Source organism: Tympanuchus pallidicinctus, unplaced genomic scaffold (assembly GCF_026119805.1).
Source record: "Tympanuchus pallidicinctus isolate F22 unplaced genomic scaffold, pur_lepc_1.0 scaffold15, whole genome shotgun sequence".
Lineage (NCBI taxonomy): Eukaryota > Metazoa > Chordata > Aves > Galliformes > Phasianidae > Tympanuchus > Tympanuchus pallidicinctus.
The window spans coordinates 32,729,130-32,756,752 of record NW_026294669.1 but is presented as its reverse complement, the minus strand read 5'-3'; the positions used below and the strand labels follow the sequence as shown (position 1 = coordinate 32,756,752).

The window sequence follows — 27,623 nt, the reverse complement described above, 5'->3', positions numbered from 1 at the left end:
TGGTTTTGCTCTAAGTGATATGAATGCTTAGCTTTTAATTGATCAAAAAGGAAAATGTGAAATGTGGTTTTCAGGTTAACTTGAGACATGAAAAGCTCCTGAAACAGATGACATGGTGGAAACTGTTCATGGTAGCTGAGCTCTTGACTTCACTGTGGCACACTGACTTTAACTGAAATGGGAAAAAAAAAAAAGGACTATGCACTTAGGAAATACTTTCCCCTTTGTGTCACTTGGAAATCTGACTTTTTTGGGATTTAACGTATCGTGACAAAACATGTGGGCCACGTTGCAGGGTCACTGGAGCTCCTTGGACCCGGCTCAGCAGATGTCTGCTTTCTGCTGGCAGTGGAAGCATGAGGAGCCTTGGTGGTGCATCCTGAAATGGATATTCCCTCGAAACAGAGCTCACTGTGCTTGCAACAGTTGGTGTTAAAAGTGGGCCCTTGGCTTCTTCCCAATGCATATCTCATTTACAGATCTCCGCTCTTTCTATTTCTCTTGGTGGAAAAGCATACAGAGCCTCCCTAGTGGATGTTAAGAGGACATGGCAGTGCTTATGAACAGCCCCAGGTTCCTCCACCAGGCACTGACCTGCGTTCCTGGGTGGAACAACGAAGTTTTCATCAGTATTTTGCTGCGTTTCACTCAGGTTCATTTGACTGAACCAGAGGGCAATTTAAGATCACTGGAAACATTCACATCTTTTGCCCCCTGCTGGCAGGATAACTCTGGCTGTTGGGAGCTTAAAATGCTTTACCTGTGCTCAGCTAGCATGAGTTGTAACTAACACACCTGGGATTTACCTTGCAAGGGAGCAGGTTGTCTGGAGTTCCTTTGCATAGTTCATCCACTAGAAAGGAACCTCAGAAAAGATCCCTGCGCAGGCCATTTTGAGGACTGGTTTCTCTGCTCGCCTTCTGCGTATGTAATGTTGAATATGAAACACAGTGTGCAAAAGAAATTGTCCTTGAATGGAGCCGTGCTGTCCCTGGTTGAAGGACCCAAATTCCAGATGGTGATATTCAGCGCTCACACCAAAAAGCTGTTTTGCTTCTGTCCCCTGAGCAATCTGTTTGCTGAGTGCTTGTTTGCATGCGACTGTGGCCCAGCTGAGGGGTGCGACGGCGCCATCTTAGGCAGCCCTTGAAGCACGGTGGCTGCCATGTTGGGGTGGCTCCTGAGGTGCAGTGGCTGTCATTTTAGGGCCAACCCTGAGATGTGGTGTTTACCATGTTGAGCTAGACTGTGAGGCCCAGCTTCTGCCATTTTGTGGTGGTTTTCTGACCTATGAAAACCCTTAAGGTGTCATGTCAGCCACGCCGAGGCAGATCGTGAAGAACTGCTTTGCCACTTTAAGCGGCGCTCGAGGTGCTGTGGCCGCCATTTTGTGTCAGTTCCTGAAATGTGACACCTGCCACTTGGGCATGGCCCAAAGGTGCAGCGGCCGCCATTTTATAGGCGTGGCAGCCGCCATTTTGGGGCGGTTCCTGAGGTGCTCTGCATGCTCTGCTGGAGCAGAGCTGGGCTGCAGCAAGGTGTGAGGTATTTCAGGACGTGCTGGTTTTCATGCCTTTTTTGGTGTGGAAGGAGTCATTATACCTTCCTAGTGGGACACATGAATCTTACCCAGGTGAGAGAGCATTAGGATAGATGAAGCAGCACGGTGTTCAGCCTTGTATACAAAGGTTGGGAAGTTCAAATCACGCCTAAGCTCAGCATGAGTTGCAGGGGAGGAGGTAGGGTTGGATGGTCCTTTCTGGTGTGAGGCTCTGAGAGTCTGTATGGCCTCTCAGGCTATCAGTATCAACAAAACTTCTTCCTTTATTATCTCCCTTTTTTCTTCTTCTTTTCTTTAGAACTTTGGAAATGAAGTTTCTGGTGAGTGTATGTACGTGTAGTGCATGTGTTAGCAGTGCCATGCTGAACTAGGGCCATCCCGGGTGTGCTTTGCTCTATGGAAGGAGAAAGATGGGCTCTAAAAATAGAAAATGTGGCTGTAAGTGACAAAAGCTGGCAGGGAGGACTTGGTCAGATGCAGTTTTAGAACTGCTTTTAATGTTTTCTCGACTCCATTCCAAGTTTAAAGTGTCCATTTAAATTAATTAGAATGATTATAGTATCCTTGGAACATGAGTGGAGAAAATTTGATTATAATTTCAATATTTCCTTTGTACCAATGAGAATCCAGAGCAGCCAGCTTAAGGAAATTTCTGCGTACAATGAAAACGAAATTCCTGACCAAATTGACTAAGCTGAAATGTCTAAAAGCAGAGAGCTATCATGAAAGTGCTGGAAAGCCTCTGATGATAATAGAATCAGTGTCCCTGGGTATAATGCAGCTCTGCATTTAATATTGAGCTACTGAACCGTGCATCTCAACGTAGCTGAAGTCACTGGGTTCTCATCAAAGTCCTGTAATGACATTGTGCTCTGCTTAGATGCCAAGTGACTCTTGAAATAGCTCCAGTGATTTTTGAGCAGCTTCAGCTGTAGAGACATCAGACTTCAGAAGAACAGCTACTGCCATGGTGTAAATATATCTTTCATTATATATACTGCTGCACTTGGCAATAAACTTATGAACCTGTATAAACATAATTAAAAGGTTCTTGCATACTTGCAGGTGAAGTCATGGCAGCAGTGCTGATGCAGCACAAGAAAAGCCTGTCCTTTGTTCTGTGAATCTGTTTTCTCTTTCCTTGCTAACCATATGTGCTCGGCACATTTAATTCAATGCCTCTTATTGTTTGCCTGTGTAGTTTTCGTATTATGGCATTGACTGGAGTTCCTGTCATGTTCATTATATTTTGGGCATGCTATTTTAAGCGGATTTTTTCTTATTATGTATTGTTTAAGGTATTGACTTTGCCAAAGGGAAGAAAAAAAAAAAAAAAAGCTTGTATCCACTTAAGCAGACAAGTGGTTGTAAATTTTTGCCCATTAAATATACATGCTCATACAAACGTACGCATATGGAGTGCTTACAGGCTGATGCAGTTACAGAATTAGGTGAGATTTGAAAACTGTATTCAGGGAACCTTTCCAGCACAGGAGTTGTGTTTCTGGGAGCAGCTCTGGGGAGGAGCGTTCTTCAGACTGCCTCCTCTCCTGCTGAGGACAGTAAGGCTCTATTCACAGAATCACAGAATTGTAGGGGTTGGAAGGGACCTCCAGAGATCATCGAGTCCAACCCCCCATTGAGTGCTAAGATGGCACTTTTCAAGAACCTCTCGTTAACCTTTTAGATTTTAAAAAAGTATTTCTGGTTTGTTTGGCTTGGGGGTTTGTTTGTTTGTTTCTTTTCAACCCAGCCAACTAATTCTTGGGTGTGAGAGGAGAGTTACTGCATAGCTCATCTAAAGTAAACAAAGTTTTCAGCTGACCTGGATGAGCAGCAGTCATTTTGGTAATAGTTTTATACCACTTTTGCTAAAAATCTGGAATATGTGTGGTTCCAGCACTTCAGAATGAAACTTGAGGTTGAATCTGTGCAAATATTGAATGATTTATCTCATTTATCTAGCAGTATAAGCTGGTGATATTGCTTATGGGCTTCGTTTTACTCTTCCAAATGTGCTCTCCATTTCTGTCATCCATTCCTACTTGATGGTGAGCTCTTTCAGTGGTCTCTCTCTCACAATATGTTGTGACCTTAGCCTCACCCTATAGAGTGGAAAGGTACTTTCTAGTATCTCTAATAATCTCAGTTACACTGAAACAGAAATATGGTTAAATTAAAGAAGTTGGAGCTTAAATTTGTGTTGTACCCGATCTCATGTTAAAGCATCTGATGTGTGACAGATTCAGAACAATTGTAAATGGACTGCTCCTAATCTGTTCGTTTCATTTTTGTCTTTCAGTCTATCAGAGAAGTCACAGGCTATGTTTTGGTGGCTTTGAATCAGTTTGAATACCTGCCCCTGGAGAACCTGCGCATCGTTCGCGGGACCAAGCTCTATGAAGACCGATACGCTCTGGCAATATTTCTTAACTACAGGAAGGATGGTAATTTTGGACTCAGGGAACTTGGCCTGAAGAACTTGACAGGTAAGTGAAGTTGGTAAATAAGGTGAATTACTTGGGGGGGGGGAGGGGGAAACAACTAAAAAAATAACGGCTTGTTGTTTGTTGAATGTGTGCATCACAGCTCGCAGTCATTAGCATTGTGCATACAGCAGAGGCACCGTCAGACAATGGCAGCTATGAATTGTTTGAAAGGCTCTTTGGTACTTCATTTCCTTTCTGGCTCACAACCGAGCTCTTCTCTCAGGTCAAAGGCTGCCTATGGGATTCATAGCAAGAGCGTATTTAAAACAAAAAAGTACTGTTGAAGATGACCTTTTTCCTTAGTTTTCAAGAGCGCTGTTTCCCAGTGGCCCTTGGTTACTGCATGCAAGTTGTTTTAGGTGTTGAAAATTTTCTGGCCAAGTAGCTTAGCTTGAGCTTTCCTTCTGCTCTTGCTTCTGTCTGAGTCACTGTTGCTGATGTGCTGGTAGTTGTGCAGGGAGGGAAGAGTGGGAGGGTCACTGGGTCTTTGGTGTATTTCATTTTAGAACTTGCTTTTCAAAGAGGAAAGGTTTATTGTATATAGTGAAAAAAATATTTTTATTTCTTCTTTGAGCAGAAAGGTAAGCTAAGTCGATGGTTTTTATATTCATGTGAATTCATGGTTAGATAATGATGTGGGGTATGTCAGTATTTCTTTTCTCCCAACTGAGAGTCTGTAGCGAATGGTTTGGGAGCTTAAAAGTTGGCAAAGTATGATATTGTGTAATGTTGGACAGCAACTTAATGAAGTGCAGGCAGTGGCAGATGTTTTTAAGGGAATTCACTGGAAGTATTTTATTTATATTTGGTTCCTCACAAAGGGAGGACATTTGCTATGATGTTTGTGAAATGGCCTTATTTGTGTGAGTCTCTAAATCACTGACCTGAGCTGGGTGTAGAGCTTGTACAGAGAGTGAGAACTTGGTGAACTATGCTTAGGCACCCTTCTCTCTTTGCTTTTTTTGTGTCTCTGTAGGCACTGGTACACAAGTACCTGCAGTTCCCTGTTCGTGTCTCTCTGAGTTGTATGGTGATGCTTTCAAAAACAGTACGGTGAAGCTGTTCTTGAGCTGTTTTATGGAGTAGAGCACTGTTTTGTAAGGCTTTCAGAGCAAGTTCTTTCTGCCTGTTTGACTGTTAACAGTTTACTGAGGCCATCATGCTGATACCAGAGTGCTTCCCAAGGTCTCTAAATCCCTGCCATTCCTACTATGCTTCTCTCTACTACTCTCATAATCCAATTTTCTCCTATTCTGTTTCCAGTTTTTCCCCATCCTTCTGATTTAGGGTGTTCATTGTGGCTATCTATGCTCTCACATAACACTGAGCTGTAGCATCGTGCACAAGTAGAATTTTCTACTTCATAGACCTCTTATTGTCTGTGGGTCTCAAGAGGCTTTGTAAAATACATTAGTCCAGTTAAATCTGAGACAGAAAGGCCAAGGCCAGAGAAGGGTGGTAACCCTTTCCTTTGGGGTTGGAAGCTGTTATTCTGCCAGGAAGTGAGGGTTGTGTTTTCAGTGATTATTTATCCATTACTTTGATCCTTGGTAATGTGAATAAACTTATCTTGCAGGCCTTGGCTCAAGACTTTGTTCTTGAACCAGCAGCCCTGTGCCTGTTTCCAGAGCTTCTCTCTGGACGCTGCTTTTTTGTGATAGCACCAAGACTGCCCAGTGAAAAGCTAGCCTGTCTTCTCGAGTGCTGTGAGAAAGCCTGCCTTAGCTCAGTCTTTGAATCTTTCCTCACAGGAGATCACCACAGTCTCTTCATCTAATGTAGGTGGTGTTTAGAAAGCCCTCTGATGGGATTATTTGGCTCAAAATGTATTGTCTCTTGGAAGTGCCTAATAACACTAGCTTGTCTCCACTGAGTGCTTAAAATAGCTTCTGAGTGCTGAATATGAGCCAGTGTGTGCTTAAAAAATGCTCTTAGTATTTTTTAGATAGCATGTGCCAGGGCCTCACGAGTCCCTCCAGCAGCTGTTCTTTGACCATTTTCTGTACTGGTTAAGATGCACCTGACTGTTTTAACCCACAACCTGCTTCTTGATGCAGATACTCTCCCTGGAGCTATTACTACTTCATTCATTTTCCTAACACATCCTTAGCCTTAATAGCTGCATAAAAACAAGTGGTGTTTGCAGCAGCCCAAATGGCACCAGGCCACAATAGATGAGCTGTGTCTGGGTCTTCCCGGTGTCTGCCAACTGCTCCTTGTTTACATTAGAAACAACCAGTGATTTGCTTTGAATTTAAGGTGAAGCAGTTCTCAGGAGCTTGCATCCATCCGGCTTCTAGTCCACTACAGATTTGAAGGTATTGGCCTGGAATGATGGAATGCTCAGTGTTCTCACCTGCTGGTCGTCCCGGGTCTTAATCAGAGGCAGGATTTCATTCCCCTGTGATGTACCATTGCATTATTTTTAGTGTGTTGTTAACAGCTGTGTTTTTATTGTCAGATATTTCTGACGTACTTACATTTCATCTTTAAATTTAAATGCTTGATTATTTTTCCCCCCCCCCTTAAGCTATAAAAAAAAAAAAAAGACAACTGTGATGGCAGTATGCTTTATCTGACACGGAAAACACAATCCTGTTCTCACTCATGATGTCTGTCAGCCCGAGAGGGAGTTGTGGTACTGCAGCACAGGTCAGGAGCGGGCCCCAGAATTGATGTGGCACTTGCAGAAAGCTTGGCCTGTAAAAATCTATTTCTCACTTACTATAAACACGTAGTCAGTGATTCCACAAAAGTGTCAAAAACAAACGGACATTGAACCAACTAAGTGGCTGCTGCCACCTCAGCTGGACTCATCTCAGCTTGCAGATTCAGCTGCCAAGCAGTGTTAAAATAAAGTGCAGGTTTGACACACTGAATGTATTATTCAGCCTGAGATTAGCAGAATAAGTGATGCTGAGGGAAAAGGAATGCCACCTTTTTCCATTTACTTCGTATGAGCTAGTGCAAATCATTCCTGTCTCTCCCATGTAGCTAGGCAGTCAACCTTAACTTATGCAATGAAAGGGCATAATCATTGTTCACACTTTGAGTACTCCAAATATAGAGAATACCTGATGGCTGCATTTCATTATGGCATTTATCTTCATGAGCTGGGAAAGAGGGATAACTCACAAGCCAGAACCACTTATGAAGTATCCCATATTTTCTTCTGAGTGAAGATGAGTAACAGAGATCTACAGCAAATGCTCTATCTTTGAATAAGCAGGGATCAGCTAATCTCCCCTATTGGCCTTGGTAATAGTTTCCCCTGCGTGTGTCCGTGCAACACTGGAATTTCTTAAATATATGAGAATAAAGCAGAGTTAGCAGTGATTAGTTTGATGGCACAGAAAAGCAGCAACATCTGTAATTTCTTATCTGCCCGCTTTGCATAAACGGAGATAAATGATGAATTAAAATAACTGAGGTTTGAGTGGCAGATGCATATTACAGCCCAAAGGATTTGGTCGGTGATGCCCTAAGAAAAGACATCTCATTTGACCAGCAGGAAAATCCCAGGGCAGGGAACATCTTTGTGTACGGAAAGTGACCGCTGTAAATAGGCTGAGCTCGTCAGCACTGTGACTGGATCCCAGTGTTCCTGCAGCAGAGGCTAGGACCGTTCCCTTTCTGTCCTTTCTGTCACCTTTCCTTGGTTCCACACACGCATTGCACATCGGTGAGTCACTGCTGAGATGCCAGTGCCCGTGTGACTCCCAGCCTGAGTGGGTGAGCCCTGGTTGTGCTGGTGCATCCTTTGGTCTCTGTGGCTTCCTACTATTGGGTGAGCTGGGAAGAAAGCAATCTGTAGTTTGCCTCAGGCTTCCCAGACAACAGGTGGGCAAGGCATTGCATGTGTAACCTCGGAGAGGTGTTGCTAGGATACGTGGAGGAATGAGGAATTTGTTTAAAAATCCCTTTGGTACCCTCTGCGATCAGGGCTGCTGTGGGAGTTAGAGTGTAGTGCCTAGCAGAAGCAGGCACAGCGCTCCATGTCTGTCTGGGGGCATTCCTTCCCTGTCAGCTTGGAGTTGGAAGGTGGCATTGGTATCCCAGCACAGCTGGTGGAGAGAAAAAGGAGGGTCATGCTGAGTATGCCTGTTCTTGCTTTGGAAAGCTCCTCTGTGCTGTGGCACAGCCTACGGAGCCAGCAGGTAATGGGGTCACAGGTAGTTCAGCAAGGCCAAGAGGTGCATTGTGTATGGCCAGAAGTTAAGACTGGTCCTCACCCGCAGGAGATGTATGTTCACATATTGATTATGTTCAGTAACAGTGGTTGAGCTTTGGATTTTTAATTGCAGTGAGGCTAGAATATTACAGTCTCTAAAGGATTCAGATATGCTTTTGTCGTGCTAAATGCTGCGACTAATGTCTGATTTTTGTATTTTTTATTTTTTTGCAACCTGTAGATCACCTGTTTATGCTCAGCTTTCTTTATTTCCAAGCACTTTTGTCTTTTTCATTCTGTCTCTAGAGTTAGAAATGTGCAACCTTGTTTGGAATGATTATGGCAAAAGGAAATAGAAGAAGCTCATGCTAATGATTTATTGGTAAATGTTTTCTAATTGGATATTCAAAGGATTCAACGTATCCTAAACGCCTGCCTTTGGTCTCTGGAAGTTGTTTGCTGCTTACTCTCCTACAAGTATGTTCACACAAACTATGAAATACTTATTGGCATTTCATATCAGCAAGTGGGCTGAGCCAGTTTACCAGAAGCCGTTTGCAGGATGTTCTACATGAGCCTCCACTACCTCACAGCCGGGGGAAGGGTCTCATCAACCAACTTACCCTGTGACCAAAGCAGGGCTTGGGACCACAGGGAAGAGAAGCCAGGCCAAACACTTGGCCTCATCGCTCTGACTTGGTAATAAACTGAAATTTAAATTGGCCCATGCTGTCTTCCACAGTACATCCAGGTATGCTGCCATCGTCACCTGAAAATGCCACGTGAAATAATGATGTCATTGGTTTTCTCTTTCTTGGCAGTTTCTCTTTTTCACCTCTCTGCAGTAGTTCAAATTCTCCAAGTTTTGGATGTGTGAAACACCCTTTAGCTTTTTAGATAAATGGACAATCAGGATAAATCCAATAACACTGAAAGCTCCTAACAAAGTACTAGATTTGCTTGACTTCAGCGACTCATAAGCTCCAGCAGCATGGGGATTTCTCTGGCCACACACTTTGCGAAGTTAAACATTTGAGCAGAGTAATCCCTCCATTCCAGTCACACGGGTCAGGAATGGGTGGCACTGCAACATGTTTGAGTTTGGCAGAGCTGAGCTTTCAGCTCGTTTGAGTTTGAGTTTTGCTGAGCTGTTCTACAACGTAAGTAAAATGCAGTCAGCATTACACTAGGGAAGAAATTGTGCAGTTTGTAGTGACAGTGCTGCTGACAAATACATCCCAGCTCCTGCCTGGGACAGCAAGGGGCCGTGCCTGTGCTGGCTGGGGCTGGCTATTTTAGGAATGGAAATCCTAGACTCTGGTAGTTATCTTGTTCAGTTCAGGTGAATGAAAGAGGTACTGATTTCAGTGTGGAGTTTTTTCTTCTCTCTACAGTCTTCTGATTTCATTGATTTTCTTATTTTCTTCTGACAGGCAACAGTGACAAGGAATTGGGTGCTTTTGTAAAATAATTAGTCTTCTGTTAGATGGTGAATGTAACCCATCTGCTCTCCCTAGCAGAAGGGTGGGTTCCATAGCAAAGTGGTTCATCTGCCATGTGTGGCAGGCTGTGCCAGCATCACAGGGATGTGAGGTGTGAGCACTGGTGTGGCAGTGGGGCTCAAAATGAGCATGGAACTCTGAGCATCAGGTGTCAGGTAAACGTCTTTAAGCACAGGCACTTCAGTGGCATCGCAGCATGTGTCTACAAGGCAGGCCTCCAGACCTCACTTTAAAACCAGACCAAGGGTGTGACGTCCCTTCTTTAGCTTCATTATCTGCAGGCTGAAGGAGGTGAAGGCCAGGCTGCTGCTTGTCAGCTCCCTCCCAGGCTGCTTGCTTATCCCTTGCTCATCAAACATGGTCCTTGTGGTGCCACAAATCCCAGCCTGGTCAACTCTGGGACTGCTCTTGTCAAAACCACTATGAAAGGTTTCAGTGTGGGTGGTTTTGTGGCAGTCTCAGTTTTTGAAGAGTGAGTGTGAGTGATAGTCATAAGAAGTTTATCTGACAGTCTGATCACACTGCTGAGACAAATGCAGAAATGTCCAGGCAGAAATGCTAACCTTGAGGAGAACAAAAAAATAAGAAACGTGGACCTGCGGAGGAAGGGAAATGACTGTGCAAAGAGAAGTGACAAAGTGGGAAAAACACCCAAATGCATCAGTCTGATAGTGAAACAGAAGCACTTGCCAAAGCAGTAGCTGCATTAGGGATGAAGGAGCAGGAAGGCTGCACAGGAGCATGGCTGATACAGAGTTGCTATGCTGCTTTGGTGCTCCCCAGCTCCTTCCATCTGCTTTGCAAGAGCTTCTTTCCACGCAGAATGAATCCTGATTGCTCTGAAGAGACAGTGCCAGGTACTGGGACTGGAGGCAGGTGGTGCACGTGGAAGTGGAGCTGTGGGAACGTGCCTGCAGGGAGGGAGGGGGAGCAAACCATCACATGAGGGGAACACGCTGGAGGCTTTTTCCTTTGATGTTTGGGAATCGCTCAAGGGCCAGTCTTCTCTGAAGCCCTTCTGCCTTCTTTTTTTTTTAATTTCTTCTTCCATCCCACCCTTGGTGAAACTTGTACAGATGTACTTTTCATTTCCTTAAGGCTTAGAGGACAGAGAGTGTCTGTCAGGCCAGCCGTTGCACAAAGCCTGTGCTCACACTGGACTCACATTAGAGATTTCCTGGCTGCTGATTTCTGCTTCTGCTCGTCAGAAATAGTCCAGCTGCATGCTTTGGCTTTGAAGCCATACGTATCCCTGATGTGGCAGCATGGAACGAAGGACAGCATCAAAGATGATTCTTTCTGCCTAGCTGGAGAGATGAGATAATCTCTCATTATTGGTTCTGTGTTGGGTTTTATGGATCAGCTAACCATGTGTTCGGGCTGTAAAAGCTCTGGGAGCTGGTTCTGTCGTTGGGCTCTGGATGGAATGCTGCAGAGTCAGCCTGCTTCAGAGATGGCAATGGGCACTTGTGAGCAGGATTCAGAGGCTGAGCTTATCTGGAGCTGCTCACTGCAGTGCCTGACTGGCCCCAACAAAGCAGTGTTACGTTATGCTGGGTGTCCCTGGAACATGCTGTCATCATTTATGGAGTTATGTTGGATGTACTGCTCTCTTCTCCACGTGTGTCACGCTGAGCTCTCAGTGTGTCTCTGAGTAGAGAGCGCATGGAGTTCTTGTTTGTTTTGTTGCTTATTTGTTTGTTTATTTTTAGGTGAGTCAGCATCAAAGAGGGGTGCTTGAAGTAGTGGCAAACTTTATGTTGAGATTTGGGCAGTGGCTGAGTTCATTTCTATGGCTTGACTACCCAGGCCACATCCTACTGAAATTTGTTCTTTCTATGAGAAGCAGTAGTGGAAGAAACAGGCTCTGGGTTTCTCCTCTGTTAGAGTTAAAACAACTGTGCTTCATTTCCATGAAATAATCATGATTCTCTTTGCCTGAAACTTGAATTCTTTACAAGCCTCAGCCGGTTACAAATCCATTATCCTGAGCACAATGTTGCAAACAATGATAATAATAATTAAATAAAATGTAACTCACAAAAGGGTAAGCCTGCTGCTGGCTCTTTTTACAGACCCAAGTGCTGGTTATTATTCTTTTTCCAGGAGACTCTGCTGCTCTGCAGGAAGGTGTCAAAGCCCTGCTGCCACAGGTGCAGGCAGCCGTGCTGGGGAGGGGCAGGGCCCTTGCTCAGGGGTAGAAGAGCTGTTGTTCAGAAACACTCAGTGCCAGGTGGGTTGAATGGGTTGGGAGGATCGGGGCTTGTCTCCTTTTACTTCCCCTTGCTCGTGCAGGGTTGCGTGGGAGTTCTTAAATGGTGATATTATGGCTGTGGTTTTGTTCCCTCCTGCTGAGATAACTATGGCTTGTGGTAGCTGTGCTTCTGGTGGTCACACTGATGTGCTGACAGAGGCCGGCCCCTGTGTGCTGCTGAGTTGCTTTAGCAATGGCTGGACTCGGAGGTTGATCTTGAAGCAGGACTTGATGTCTTAAAACGTGCACCCCGCTAAAATATGCATTAGGTAAGGTTGCAAGGGCAGCGTCCTGCTCAGTGCACGTGGAAAGAAGAGCTGAGAGGGATGTTTTCATGGCTGTGACTACAGAATGGATTAATCCCAAGAGCTGTGCGGTTAGCCCCATGTGAGATCACAGAGTCTCACCACAGCTCCCGTTTCATCTAGGAGTGAGACTGCTGGCTGTAGAGAGCTGAATGGTTTTGATTTAATATTCAAGAGCATTCAGCTTCCCAAATAAAGATAATATTTTTGCTAGCTGAGGGATTTATTAATATATTAACGTGGCCTTGGCTTTAGCCTTTTATTCCTTGCTTTCTTAAAAAAAAAAAAGGTCTTAGCACAAACCAGCCCTGAAGTTGGAGAAGTAATCAAAGCTCTGCTGAGCAGATTTGACTGTACTGATGTGTTGAATGAGCTGTGATCTCTGCCGACCTCATTCTGCTCCATTTCCCCCTCAGGCTCGTAGCAGCGGTTGGATGTAAACATTAATCTGTTAATTTAACTTCTGATATAAATAGAAAAAACATAATTGCAATTGCTATTTTGTCAGTGGCCTATCCAACCTTACTGCTTTGCTTCGGAGAGAAGTGGCCATGCTGCATGCGTCTCTGCTCAGGGCGCTTTCCATCCACAGTGTTTGGATGGCACAGATTATAGCTTGCTTGGTGCAGCAGGTGGGCCAGAAGGAACGTTAGGACTTTCCTGACCATGAAGTGTGTCCTCCAGCAGCCCTGCATACTAACTCTTCCTCTGTTTCACATCCTTTCCTGGTGTCAGTAGTCCTCTGCCGTGCAATTTGCAGTATCTTGGAGGTTGCCCTTTTTCTTCAGCATGCGAGCTGGGAGTGGTGCTGATGTGCCTTGCAAGCGCTGCATGATGGTGGTTTGGCTGCCCCAGCAATGAGAAGTTGGTGACACGGGGTTCCAATGTCAGGTTTCACATCCATCTGATGTGGGATGTGCTGCAGAGACATGAGGTAGCCTGCTCAGAGATGTGCGAGTTGCTTTCTGGTACGGGTAATTGGTGTCATAATCCAGGGTTTAACGGTAGATTGCAAAGAAAACTTACTTGGGTTTAACTAAAATTGCTCCCTAACACAACAGGCTAAATTGAAGCAAACCCCACGTGAATGTACTTGTATATCCATTTACAAGTGCCTTGTATTGATCTAGCCTACTGCAGCAACTCAGATGAGCTAAATTGATGTCTGTGCACCAAGTTAAGTGGATTCATGTGGGATTTCATGCCTGCTGAACTGATTTGACTTCAGAGCTGATTTTAGTTAAACCAGTGTAAGCCTTGTGTGAGGCATAGGCCTTTCTTATTTGTTGCTACTGCTTTGACCAAGAGTTACATGACAACATAGGGGAATGAGATGCAAGTGAAGGGGAAAAATGTGCCACTTGCCCTGCTGTCTGTGGTGCTGTGGTGCCCTACTAACCTTGTTCGTATTTGCAACTTGAAGTGGTACTAGCGTTGCTGAAATGGCTTAGTATCTATCTTATTTCTGGAAGGCAGAGATTGGAAGAAGACTATTTATTTAATCCTTTTGTTGTCATATGCATTGCTATCCACGTCTGTGGAGAGCAAAAGGAAACATATGCTTTCAAACTTCTGTACCATCTTGCCTCATGCCCCTGAATCCAGCCATTTGCTTAAGAGCTCCTTCTCTTGCCATGCCATGTCTTTCAGCTTTGGCTGTGCTTCCATCCTCGTTGTCCTATATACCAGAGTTCCTCCAACCCTTAAGCTGTCAGGCTTTTGTTGTCTTGGCCACCATGGGCTAATCTAACGTGCTCAAACTGGTGCATCTAAAGGCTGTGACCAAAACAGTTCCAGGGAACTGAAATCTAACCCATCATCTTTCTGAACTGGCCGCTTGCCTGCAGTGAGGGCTGCGTTTCACCTTCAGACTCCTTAAAGATAAGGTGTGGAGAATGTCTGCTGGTGTGCAGATCTCCATAGGTTCACAAACTGTTGGTTCATAAGTTGTTGTGGAGCAGTGGTAAGAGGAGATGTATGTGTTCTGCTCTTTGCTCCCCAGATGGTCTGCAGGAATGTGTTTTATGTAACTTTACTAAAGCTTGGCAGCATTGTAGGATCAAATCACAACAGCACAACCTCTTGAAACTTCTGTTGATAGAGATTTCTCTTGGCTGTTAAGTGTTTCTGTCTAGACACTTCTATGTTAAGAACAGTGTTCATGTTTTAAGAGTTCGTAAACCTTTGTAAATGTTAATCCATAAACTTCAGCTATTTTTTTTTTTCTCTGAAACAGAGAGGTCATATCTTTTTTTTCATCTATAAGCAGCACTTAAATTCCAAGTCATGACTCATTAATATATAGGAGAAGATTGACAAAAATAGCCCCTGCCCTAAATAGCTCGGTGTGTCCGAGGCAGGAGGCCACCAGTGGACTCTGAGTGGTGGGGAAAATAAATCTGCAACTTCTTATGGGTAAAACTGGTTTTGGATACCCACAGGGATGCTGAGTTTCGCTTTTGTATGAAGGCAAAGAAGATTTGAGAGAAGTATTTGAAAGAGGTCAATGAGATAACTTGCTGGCTGTCCACGTCTTTGTATGAGATACAGCACAGAAGAAAGAACAAAAGATGTTTGAAGACGTCTTGTGTGTGATGAAAGGAAGCATGACGGGCTTATTGAAGGTGGGAGAAGGCATAAATAGTGTATGAGAGGATGATTGGCCCTGGAAGATCTCGGGAATGAACAGAAGTTGCTTTTATTTGATGTGATAAGAAGGAAGCACAAAGTGTGGTTTTTAGATGAGCTAGAGAAGTGGAATTAGGAAGGAAACTCAGAAGGGCGAAATGTGGTTGTTTGTTTTTTGAAGGAAAGATGGCATTGTCAAGGTGTGAGATGAGCCTGGGCAGAAGCTGTAGGTGCAATGGTAGATGAAGCAGCCGTGAGAGCAGAAATGAAGTCAAGTTTGGTTTCGTGAGCTGGAGAACTCAGAGATGAAGAACTGCAGGGGGCTGGTGGAAGTGATGGAGCAGTTGGCAGTGCTGGTTAGCGAAGCCCAAAGGGTGAAAGAAAGTGCCAGCAAGAGGGTGCTGCAGAGCTTGTTCACTGGAGCAAGCATTTGTGGAGTATCTGCATACAGCAACTTCTTGTCCAGCTGTGAGCTCAGTCTGCAGGTCTGTCTCCAAATGTGACATAGCTCCTTGTTGGCTCTGTCAGGAGCTGCAGGCTGTGAGTGTTTGGGGAGCGTTGTCCAGTCTCACCTGCTGTCTGAAACTGCTTCCTTATGTCAACAAGCCATTGTGTTCACTGATGTCAGCGGGAAATAAATACTGGTTTTTGTAGCACAGCCCCATTTCTGATGAGAGACACGTATCCCAGAAGGGAAAGTTCCAATAAATTCAAAGGGAAGCTGCAGCAGTTGAAGCTTATATTGTGTTTCTCTTGCCTATCACAACCGTTGTGTTATCTAAAGAGATCTGTGAGTGAAGTGGTAAAACAGGGCTTTTTTAATTATACATCACCTAGCAAGCTGATAAAGCAAACAGAGCAAGCAACCAAATAACACAGGCATGAACCTCTTCAAAATAATGATATAGCAAGAACAATAGGGGAGTAATTCACAGCTCCCTAAGACGTTTTTGCAGTTCAGAGGGAGTGAGATAACAAGCAGCTATTGACTCTTCTTCTACCATGTTTTCCACCTGTCTGCTGTGTGACTGGGAAGTGTATTACCTGCGTCCTTGCCAGGGGTTTTTATGCTATTGTCTTAAAATCCTTAAAAAACCTAGCAGGGTTAAAGGGGAGAACAGCAGTCGTGGTACCTGCAGTAGTGAGCAGAAGGAGGGCATTTGCTGATGTCATTCATACATGAAACATTTCGTGTTTGTGCGGCCTGAGACCTGCAGGGTTGCTTTATCCTTCATCTTTTCTGTGTAAGTGCTGAAGTGCATGTTGGCTCTGTGGGAGCCAGGGAGTTAAACTCAGCTCAGCTGCTCTTGGCAGTCGAGGAAGGGAACCCAGACGGGCCACAAAAGCTTCCCTAGATATTAAGTAAACATTTGGGCTGCGGGCCAAAAGTCATCCCCACACTACCAGAGTCGCACTGTTCGTGGTAAGAGATCTAAGTGGTACGAGGCCAGCCCAGAACTTCTACTTGAGATATTGTGTCTGCAGTACAGACATAACCTTTTTAAATGTGAACGAGACGTTTTGAAATCCTAATCTGCCTCAGAGTTCTGTAGCAGTTCACATTTGATCCGCACTCCAAGCTGGGGAAGAAAAGAAAGCTCTCACAAGCTTGTCTTTTGTCCTTTCAGCCTCAAGGTGAATGAGGTGCTGGAGTCATCAGCCCCACAGCTGAATTTCTTCACCTTGGATTTAAGCATCTTTTTAGAGAAGGGAATATTCACATACTGGAGAGATTTAATAGAGGTATTCATTGCAAATTCACGAAGGGCGTATTTTAAAACACCAGGTGCAGTAAGAGCTCAGCCTGGCTGCGTGTGAGGCACGTACTGCTTGTTGTTCTTATTGCACACCACACAGGATCAATTTTAGGACAAAGCTATGGCAGTTCAGGATTTGTAGGGGCAAGTGGTGCTCTTTGCTGTGTTTAACTTCTTGCCATCTGCAGGTGCAAAGGATGTCTCAGCGTCACTGCCTCTGAAGAACTTAAAATTTACTGGTATTTAAAGACTGGTAGCATTCAGTTGTTAGACTGTTGGAGTTCAGTTTGATTCTGATAAGCATTAGAGAGGCTTAGGGAAAGATCCAAAACTTTCCTGAAGACTGTGCAGGTTGGTATGAAAGATTCAGGAGACTCACTTCCGCCTGAAATCCAAAAGAAGAACAAAGTCTGTTCCAAACGCACACACAAACAAGATTGCTCAGAGTAAATAAAATGGTGGGAAGAAAGTTTGCTGTTTTGTTACTTTTCTAAAGATGCTTATCGGTCAGTTCTTTCAGTTTGCCATCGTTGTTCTGCTTTCTTGCTAATGTTGCAGTATTTCAGATACAACTTTCAGAAGCAAAGTTAGGGAGTGCCACGTATTTAAACACAAGGAACCAGGGAACTCCAAATATTAGGATTTAGCCTTCTAAATACCTTTTAAAATAGTATGTCCTCTAGGAGCATGAGTCCAGTTTGGAGAGGGTGGGGCACACAGTCCTGGACTCCCAAATTCCTAGGCTGTTCTGTAAAAGAGGGTAAACAATTTAAATTACGTGGTTTGAGAAAGTAGATTTTGGACAATTCTTAACACTGTACGTGCTCAAGTTCTGTGATAGCCTGAGAATTTCAACCTTGCTGAAAAAATATCCATTTCCAACCACTGTAAGTCTGGAGTAGAAACGAAAAGCACGAATCCTGAACTCTGAGAAGCTAGAATGCACATGCAAAAAAATAGCATTGATTATTTTTAACATCTCAGCATTTTTTTGTCATGACTCTTTGAGGGTTGACTAAGATGGTGGAATGCTGGGGCTGGTTATCCCATGTTCTTAAAAATAGTATATGTCTAGTAAAGGCAAGCACGCTAGAGGACTTTCCATGCCACCTTTTGTGTGCTTGCAGGCTGGTGTAATGTAACAGACTGGTGCTTTACTTTTAGGAGGTCTGGGTAATTATTGGGACTCGCACAAGTCGTATCTATTTCAGTGGATATTTTATCATTGATGAAATGTTCTGTTGTTGGTCACGTGCCAGTCAGCGCTATCTGTTTTTTACAGGCCACGTGTGGACTCATAAAAACAGCCTCTTATTCTGGCAAAAACAGAGCACTAATCACTTTCGTATTAGCGCTGCTAAATCCAGAAAAAGTAAATGTTGTGGATTAAAAAGATAATAATGTGCTCATCGTTTCTGTGGTCACTGACCATTTTAAGCTTTCTCTTCTCTCAACCCTGAAGGATAAATGCGGGCTTTTGATTAAAAATTAGATAATGGAGTACGTATGCACATCAAACACCAGACTTGTTATCAACCGATACATTTTTCTCACTATTGCAGATAACTTGTGATCCACTGTATCTTCCATCGGTGATCTCCTTTCCTCCTCTCCCTAGACACTCCTTAGTCTTCCGTCACCAGGACTCCTTCACTGCATGCCAACGAAAAGTTGTCTTGCAGAAAGACCTTCTGCAGCTCCTAGTTGGTGACGGTGGTTCAGAGAACATTGTGAATACCATACGAAATTCTTGAGGGGCAATGAGACTGATAGGACTTGGAGTGGTGATTCATTGTATGGAATAGATGGATCAAGTAATGAATAACGAGGAGTTACAAATGTGCTCTGATGCCCACTGATGTCAGAGGAGAGGTCCCTCAGACTTGGGATCTGGCCCTGGTGGCCTGGGCTGGTTCTGTCGGGAATAAAGTTTATCCTACAGCAGAGCTAGAAAAGGGGGAGAATGTAGTGATATAGCTGAAGACATGGTGGTGATATGAAGAGCTTTCAAACTTCCTCATTTACAGGAAACTAAACAATTTAAAAAAATTCACAGCTAGAAAGCACTTCTGACTAAAGGAAACCATGCAGCTGGATATAGGAGTTGGCCCTGTATGTGCTGAGGTGAAGGTGAAAACCTTCAGGTCAGTTTCTCCTACCAATCTGCAGTAAATATTTTTTAAGGTTTGTATCAAGCAAAGCCTCAGTGAGTGCCAGCACCGTCTGTAGTTGTTAGTTACAAGATGAGTCAGGTTTTAGAATGGTCAGCACGCTCCTTGTTTTCGTGACTGGCAACTGGAGGAGGTGGTTTTCCTTTGCAAAGTGAATATTTTTCTCACAGATGGAAGCTCAGGATCTGCATAGTGTGTGAAGCAAGCAGTTGATTAAAGATTAAAATAGTGATGAATATCCTAAAGTGGAACGTACTCGGATAATTGATTAATTGATGCAGTCTAAGCTACTTGCAGAGCATTACATTCATTCTCCATTAAATCAATCTCTGTCTTGTGTCCACACCTTGTGACTAAGAGCTGAAAGGCACGAGCAACTTGCTAAAGTCATCCAGATCAGTGGTTCTGGAACAGAGGGAGCTGTACTATGTCCAAGATCCCAAACATGTTGCTGCTGCTTATGCCTATTGCTTCTGTTGGGTCTCTCTGGGCTTGCATTTCAGCAGTATCACAGCATTGCAGACAGGTGAAAAGTGTGATTAGCGATGCTCTTGTCATCCCATAGCCCACTTCTGCTTTTCTCCCACCTTGTTGTTGTTTCCTTCTTACAAACAAAACTGTGATCTCTTGCAGAAAGGAATGTCATAATGACATTTTAATTGACTTGTTTGTCCAAGGGATTGCTGTGACAAACCGTGGTTTGGGGTAGGAACTGTACATTCCTTAACAACAAAGGAACAACAAAAAGGACCCCTTTTTAAGATTAAAATTGCATAGCAAGTGAAAGGCACAGACTTGCTCTTCGACAGTGAGTCTGTAGGGCAGTACCACGTCTGTGTCAGGGGGAGAAATGAGGTGGGGTAGCACTGACTTTCTAAAGAAGTGACTGACTTTCTTTATGAAAAGCTTCTGTTTCATAATTTTAGTAACTGTTCTGCTGTTTCCTAGAGTGATGTTTCAGCTCTTAACAGGACCCACTGGAAGGCAAGAATATAAGGAGGTCAGTGAACTGATGGAGATCCATAAAATGAATAGCACATTTGACACCTTTTATGAGCTTTCTCTCAGGCTTTTCAAAATCCTATGCAGTCTTTTGTTTTTCAGCTACTGTGCCATTTCTACTACCATCTAGTGACTGACATGGAGCCAGATAAGCAAAGCTGCATTGTACATGCAAGTATAGTGCTTGTTTAAAGGGTGTGGGATAGTTCCCAGCTGCTCCGATAACGCTCTGATCTGTCAAATATCCTGGTGAGGGAGGGGAATCTCTCCTCTGGGAATGCTCCTCTTCTGATCTTCTGGCTGCTGTGAAGAGCTGCAGGTCTTTGCTCTGTGTGCCATCCCTTTCCTTAATGACTCTGTCCCAAATGGGCGTTTCAGGCATTGAATCTTATTTATCCTGCTTACAGTTTGTTTAAAACAGTGAGTGAATCTTTTCAGAGCATTTAACAAACACAATCTGGAGGAAGGTGGGCCATTCTGTTTGTATACAGGCCTTAGAACCATCCCCAGAGTAAACAGCATCCTCTTATTTTGATTTTGTTGCTGGTTTAGGCATAGGAAGCCGAGTGCTGCAAAGGAGGCACTGAGATACAGTGGTAGTTTCCCAAGTTATTAACCCTACCAACATACAGTTGTAAGTGCGGATGGGGGTTTGTATTGGCACCCAAACACGACCTGCTAAGTGGCTGGCTTTCAGTTAATGCTATAGAAACGGATCGTGTCTGTGGCTTTTTATTTCTCAGACACCCTAAAGCACTGCCAAAACCCAGAGATGCTCGGCAGCAACTAGTGTTAGCTTCCAAAAAAATATGGCTTAATTTCTGACCATGAATATTCAGAATTGAGAGCCTGTAACACTGTAATATGATAAACACTGCGGCTGGAGGCTGCAGCATCCACTTGCATAGAAACAGTTGATTATCAGCAAACATGATTCTGACAACCACTTTGAGGCAACGCTGCTCTATATCAAATATCAGCAGAATTAGCATGTGTTTTTGCATTAATTACTGCAGTGCACCGTGCTGTGTGACAGCCAGGGAATGCAGCAGGGAGGGCTGAGCTTTGCCAGTCACTTGCGATGTAGGATTCAGCTAATGCGCGTTTATTAGCTCTGAGGAGCAGCATTTAATGAGCTGCTAACCCCACGGTAGGCCTGCCTTCCAAGTGCTTAACAGGGCCTGGCAGATCACAAGTGATGTATGAGGGGGAAAGAGGACGTGGCCGTGGTCTCTGGTGTTCACTGAGTGGCAAAGGTAGGCGACCCTGTGATAAACCCTTAGAAATGGAAATGAAATGCGTATTGCGCTGCCCTGCTCTTGGGCAATTAGATGTACAACACGATTAATCGAAAGGAATGGGAGAGCAGTATAAACATACCTTGTTTTCAAACACTGGGCTGTTTTTTTGAGCACTCTTTGAAAACTTTCTGAAGGCGCTGCACATTAACACAAGTGTGCCACCGTGGGTGTTTCTGGGGGAGGATGCTCTTCTGTGACAGAGGGGTAATTGAAAAATAATAAATCAAGTACCTTGGGCTGTTACTGAATGTAACTGGGGGAAAGAATATCCTTGATAGTATGTTCTTCCTCATCAGTATGGTCTAAAACTGCTTAATAGTGTCGCTGCAAAGCATAAATTTCAAGAATACGTGGTACAACATTCAGGTTAAACTGCTCCTTTCTCAGTGCTGCCATTACTTTGATTTATTTGGCAGCGTGGCTGCAGGCGTTGTCTGGCAAACGTGTTTCTCCGCTCTCTAAATTGATCATTGTATTGGTTTATTATTTTAATCAGGCCTTAAAGCTGCACTGAAAAATGAAACGGAGCCCATTGCACAGGCACAGGCAGCCATATCTTTTCTCTCTGGTTTCTTCAGGTGAATTTGTTAAACAATCTCTGTTGCACTGATTGAGAAAACAATTTCCTACCGTAGCACAAGGGGAAAGGTAATAGAAAAAAAATGTCAGCAGACGCTGCTCATTTGTAGTTATTTGGCTAAAAATAGGTTTTATAAAACTTTGGTGAACTTGAAAATCACCTGAGCACACTGCTGTGCAGATTCAGGGCTCAATATGCTGCATATATGCTCATAGCCACTTGAGAGTCCAGTCCCAATTCACCTCACCTGCAGCAAGCGCATTGCAGGGGCTTGTGCTCAGCTGTGCCAGGCCTGAGGCTTCTAAGGCTTGGCTGCTGCTGTGGGCACGCACACCCAGTTTCTCTGCAGCCTTTGGCAAGGTGCATCTCTGCACTGAGCTTGTGTTTAGTCAGTAGAGCGAAGCTAGCCTGTGCTAAGTTTTGCTGTCAGGCTGCCAGGACACAGCCTGTGCGCATACTGGCCACCTTTCTGTAGAGGAAGTATTTAATGACAGTGACATGTTTCTTGTAAACTCATACGGGCAGTGAAGGTATTATACGTGGTGGGAGGGCGCTGATTCCTGCAAACAGTTTTCCCAAAAATACGTGTTCCTCAGTTCCCACTGCAGTGTGAAGGTAGGGTAAGTATGGCTGTATCAGAAGGATTACAGAGTTGCAAACGGCTCAAAACTGGTGCAGGTCCAATGGCCAGGCCAGCATATTTTACTGCTGGTATCTCGGAGTAGAGACTTATCTTTCAAAGAGGGACAAACAGAACATCCCTGTGCAAGCAGCCAGCTCAGGTTACTGCCATGGGAGTTATTTCCTGCGTGTCACCAGTGCTATTGCTGAGCACCACGCTCCGTCCCAGAATAGCACTGAAGTTGCATGGGAGAAATGAAGAAGCCCCTTGCTTGCGCTGCAGTGTCAGATACCTGTAGCACTGTCTGCTGATAGCAGAAATGTGCCTTTCCTTTTTGTCTTCTGCCCTGAACTACCGGCTCCTGGAGTGAGATGCAGGAGGAAGGCAGGGCAGTGCCTAGCTTGTATTCCAGTGTAGGAAATGGGTAGTAGCCAAACTTCACCCCAGTGCTTCAGTATGGTCACTGATCGTAGAGTCCACGCTCGCAAAGAGGAGCTTCTGTTAAATTTGCTTTCAGAACATACAAAGCAGGCTGCTCACATGCTTCTGGCCAAGTGCTACAGATATGTTAGAAAAGGAGACCGTGGAGTATTGAGACATTCTGTAATCAGAGGTACAAGTTTCTTCTGATGCTGTCTATGTGACCATGAGCATTTCGATGCCTAGTTTAATCAAGCTGCTTCCTGTTGAATTCATTCATGTGTGCAAAGGCCTTCCTTGCTTTCATCTGTTCTTGCTCTCTTGCATCTATTATGGAGATCATTCTGGTCTCCCCCCAGCAGGCCTGGGCTGCACCAGTGCTGCTCTGTGTTCGTGGCAGGGCTGTGGGATCTGCAGCAGTGACACAGAGATAAATTCAGTGCAAAGGGAAATCAATTGACTCTTTCCATTGACTTTGGATGAGACCTTTCATCATTAGCCTATTACGTTTTGAGTTTCATAAATTGTTTTACATTTCCCCTGAGAAAAGAATGATTCAAAAGAAGGAAGAAGAATGTCCTTATACAGCATCACATCCTTCAGTGATTTGCTCTCTGAAAATTGTATGTGAACCGAGAAGGATGGAGATTTTCCAATGGAGAGGTTTGTGTGTATGCGCCTGCGCACACTTGGAGTGTTTTTTGTTGTGGAAAATGCTTCAATTAAAAAAAATTACATATGTGTTAGAAGCATACTTAAGATTCAGGTGTGCTATTTTCCTTTTTCTATTTATATTCTTCCTGAAAGGCAAAGACACGTGAATTGTGAAGGCTGTAGTTAAAAACAAAGTAGTATCCAGAGAAGATGTGTGCTGAATTTCCCAAAGCTCGACTGCCTGTGTCCCAGTGCTTTTTGTGCACGCGCTGCAGCGCTGCACCTCCTGCAGGATTGGGCAGCACCGAGCTTTTAAACTCATGGTTCATGAAGGCCTTCCAACTTTTTATCACAGGAAGGGAAGCATTTAATTCAGACTTCCTGGGAAGGTATTTTAAATAGTCTTTCAGCGTGCACTCACATTATATTTAATGTGAAGAGCAGAGAAGGCTGTGTGCTGGCTTCAGATGCAGGCTCACGTTGCTCACCCAGCAAGCTGAGAGATTGGGTTTAACTCTTTGGCCAAGCAGCAGCATGTGGGTCTGGCAGGAATTCGGGGAGCGTGGGGCTGGGCAATGCTTCCTTTTGGTTCCCAACCCCGCGGATGTGGTTGCGTGTGTGAGCACACACTGTGCACAGCCCACCGTGCATGTGAGCCTGGTAATTGACACCGAGCTCGGAAGTAGGGCTGTGCAGCACTGTGTCACTTAGAGAAGCCTTTAAATTCTTGGGCGTAGAGTTGTGTAAGACTGTACAATCGCTTTAATTCCAATAGGAGAGGGGCTTATGTAGCAGATGAAAGTGACCGTGCTGTGCTTTGATGGTATTCCTTTCCTGCTGTAAGTGGTGCCAGCACGGTGTGCGCAGCCCTTGGTCAGGGTGCTGCCTTTGGTCGTGTATCCAGATGAGTGCAAGGCACAGTGGGCTCCAAACACAAGGAGCTTCTCCTACGTTCCCTTACGTTTACAGGCACATTAAGTGTGAATGGCGGAGCGCTGCAACAAGCGTAGCTGCAGCCTTGTAATGAGCTGGGGATGTGGTTGTTGGCTTTGGTGCTGGGACTGTCGTTTGGGCACAGGCTCATGATTAGGTGGGGTGAGAATCTCCTGCAGGAATCTCACACAAAGATGTTTCTGAGCCATTTATTCCTCTGTCAGATCTGCTAAATAATTGCCTTTTTGATCTAGGAGTAGAGCTTAGAATTTGCTGCTGGCTAGGGAAAGGTTAACCCTTCCTCTGGGGCTATTTTTAAATGTGATAACAACTGTCCTTGCTGTTTGTAATCTGTTCAGAAATAGATACCTCTTAACAAGAGCGCTGAGCAAAGAGAAGGACCTTTTTCAGGAATTCCCACTCTTGAGCTTGGCACTTGCTCTCAGCCCAAGGACACTTGTGGCTGCTGTGCTCGGGCTGGTGACCCTGGCCCTGCCAGAGCTGCAGACACAGAGCAGCACCTAATGGAGCATGGGCTGACCGCAGGCACAGAGCTGTGTGCGCACAAACCTGGCGCTGCACTGAAGTCAGGGGACACTGCTCCCAGGCCAGAGGGAGTGAGGCTGTATTTCTTCATCTGCGTGGACTCCTCTGCGTGCATCTTGCAGGCTGAATTTGTGTCTGCATGCTGTCGCTGGTGACACGGTAAGCTCAGACACTTATCAGACCATCTGAGTGCAAACAGCAATCCTGTACTTTGTTGACAGGTCCTGTACAATTCAAACCAGCCAAGCCACATGCAGGGAGGGGAAAATGTCTCCACAACTGTAACACCTCCCCAGCTTTCAGACCTATTTCAGAGGCGTTCATCCTAGTCAGTTACTGTCTTCCACTGTTCCAAAAGCAGTTTTGGAAAGGAGCTGTGCAACCAAGGTGCTGCCTAGAGATCAGCTTGTATTCATTTTCCTTACATGAGTTCATTTGGTAGTGCTTTTCTTTCCACTTCACAGGCTGGAAAGCCCCGTTGTACTTTCTGAGAATAGGATCAGCATAGGTTAAGGTACTCCTAGTCACCTGTTTCTTCTCTCCTTGCTGGTTTGCAGGGACAGAATTTCAGCCGTGCCCTTTGCACAGTTCAAACCATGGTGTTCACAGATGCTGCGTGAAGATAAGGGACCCTTTCGGGGACCCAGGTACGATATAAACTCAGAAGCTCTCTGTCTGCTAAGTACATTATGCATTTTGCTTTATTTGTGCAGGATTGAGTCTTTAAGATGTTGTTTTCCTCAAACATAGTAAGCTGGCAAGTTTGCTTTTTAAAATGGAATAGAAAGCAACTCGGTAAATACAAGGCTGTCAGTTTCCACAGCCACAACTAGTATGCAGGCAAGGAGTAGTACTTTTAGTAGGAATTGAAAATGTGTTTTTCTCTGCCTGGGACTGAAGATTATAGTTGGCTGTGATTTCTTCTGATTTCTGCGTCTGATCGTTCTGAGCTGTGAAGGGAACAGTTTGTTCTCAGCCAGCTCTGATATATGAGAAACCTGAGATCTGGGTGCAGAATATCTCTGACAGCTTCATGTGCAACGCCAAAGTCACAAGAGCTTGAGAGCAGCTCAGCAGATGCAGCTGGACCTGCATTACGTGGATTGTGGTCCACGGCTGGCATAGCTGCCCTGCATTGGGCAGGGAGTCAGAGATGTCACTTAGCAAAAATTGGTTTTGGTCTTCTTAAGAAGCAGGTATACAATAGAAAATGGACAGTGAGTTTTTGGCAATTTTTTTTTTAATTTTGTATGTCAGCGTTCATCTCAGAGTTTCTTAATGTGCCTAGAAACAAATGGCAAGTGACTTTCCAATTAACTGGACTTCAAAATAAAGTACTTTCTTAGCTAATAAGACATCTATAACTTAATATACCTCTGCATCAGAACAGTGTTTAAGAAGACCCGGTCTTAGTTTCACTCTTGTGTTGAGGGCAGAGATTTAAATCCCTACTCAACAGGTCTGTAATGATGATACAAGTCAGTGGCAGTGTGATGAAAAAGTAAAGCGAAAGAGAAATGGAGAGCAAGTAGTTACAGTTCCAATCCCATTAGTAGATAGCTATAAAGTGGATATAATCTACTTTTCTCACACTTAGTGTTTTATAATTTACTTATTAAAAAAAAATGGTTTGGGGAGAGGGAAAAGGAGGAGAGTGTCAGTATAGCAAACGAGACACAATTTTACCACCCCTTCTTGTCACTGTAATGTATTATGTCCCCATTCAGGGTACATGTCTGTGCCTGGAGAACAGTGTGGAGAGGTGAGACTGAGCTGAAGCTTGAGAAGCCCTTGCTCCATCCTGCCCTGCATCTGTGGAAAGGGACGGGTGGTTTTTCTGTCTTGCTTTCCTGCACTTTCCCCCACTGCTTATAGCTGCACATACAGCAGAGGAAAAGGACGTGTGCAGGGGGTTCACAGGGTTTTCCTGCCATGCACATCAGCAGGTTTAGCCAATTTGCTGTTGAGGGAGTCGTGTGAGTTCAAAAAGGTGTGGTTGGTTGCCAGAATTTAGGCAGAAACAACATTCTTATTTGTACTGGCTGGAGAAACTGCTTCCAAATAACTCGGGGTAAATTGCTTTTGACAACCATACGTAATTCAATTTCCATTTGTAATGACGAGTAGACACTGGAGGTGATCTGTTATCCCTCAGCTGGGATAGATGAAGTATTGATTCCTTGGCTAAGGAAACGTCCTCATTCTGGAGTGCTGCAGGCTCATTCAGTGGCTGTCTGGTGGACGGACCAAGTGTCGTTCCCATTGGAAGATGCGATACATCCAGTTTACACATGGAAATTTTAGCCAAGTGTGAGGATTGCTTGATGTGAAAAATTGGCACCCCAAAGCTGCCGGCTGTTAGAGGGAGTTGGGTTGCATGTTCTACCCTGGCTGCAGCCAGAGAGCTGGAAAGGAGGGGAGAAGTTGAGATGAAGAAATTACTGTTGTTAGGTCAATATGCTACACTATTAGTTTTTAATTAGGCCATGACGGTGAGTCTCTGCCTGTGTTGCACTTATCATATATTCTAAGATCATCCAGAATATGCTAATGCAAGACTTTTAGTATCCTTTTAGTGATACATTTAGCATATTAAAAGCATATTTTGAGCATTAGCAAGTCATACGGTACTGATGGTTCATTCCCAGTCAGACCTGGAGTTTACTTAGGCCATGGTGTGCTCTGTGTCCTGTATATTATTGCTGTGCGTATTTTTTAAATGGAAAG

General features: G+C 44.4%; 1 protein-coding gene across 6 annotated transcripts in view; it reads left to right on the top strand.

The window, feature by feature from the left end:
• Window positions 1-27,623, top strand: part of ERBB4 (erb-b2 receptor tyrosine kinase 4) — a 500,652-nt gene that overhangs the window by 242,091 nt on the left and 230,938 nt on the right. For all 6 annotated transcript variants that reach the window (XM_052675099.1, XM_052675094.1, XM_052675096.1 and 3 more), the window contains exon 3: window positions 3,864-4,050. In XM_052675099.1, coding sequence (XP_052531059.1) covers window positions 3,864-4,050 — 187 coding nt within the window. The remainder of the gene's footprint in view (window positions 1-3,863; window positions 4,051-27,623) is intronic.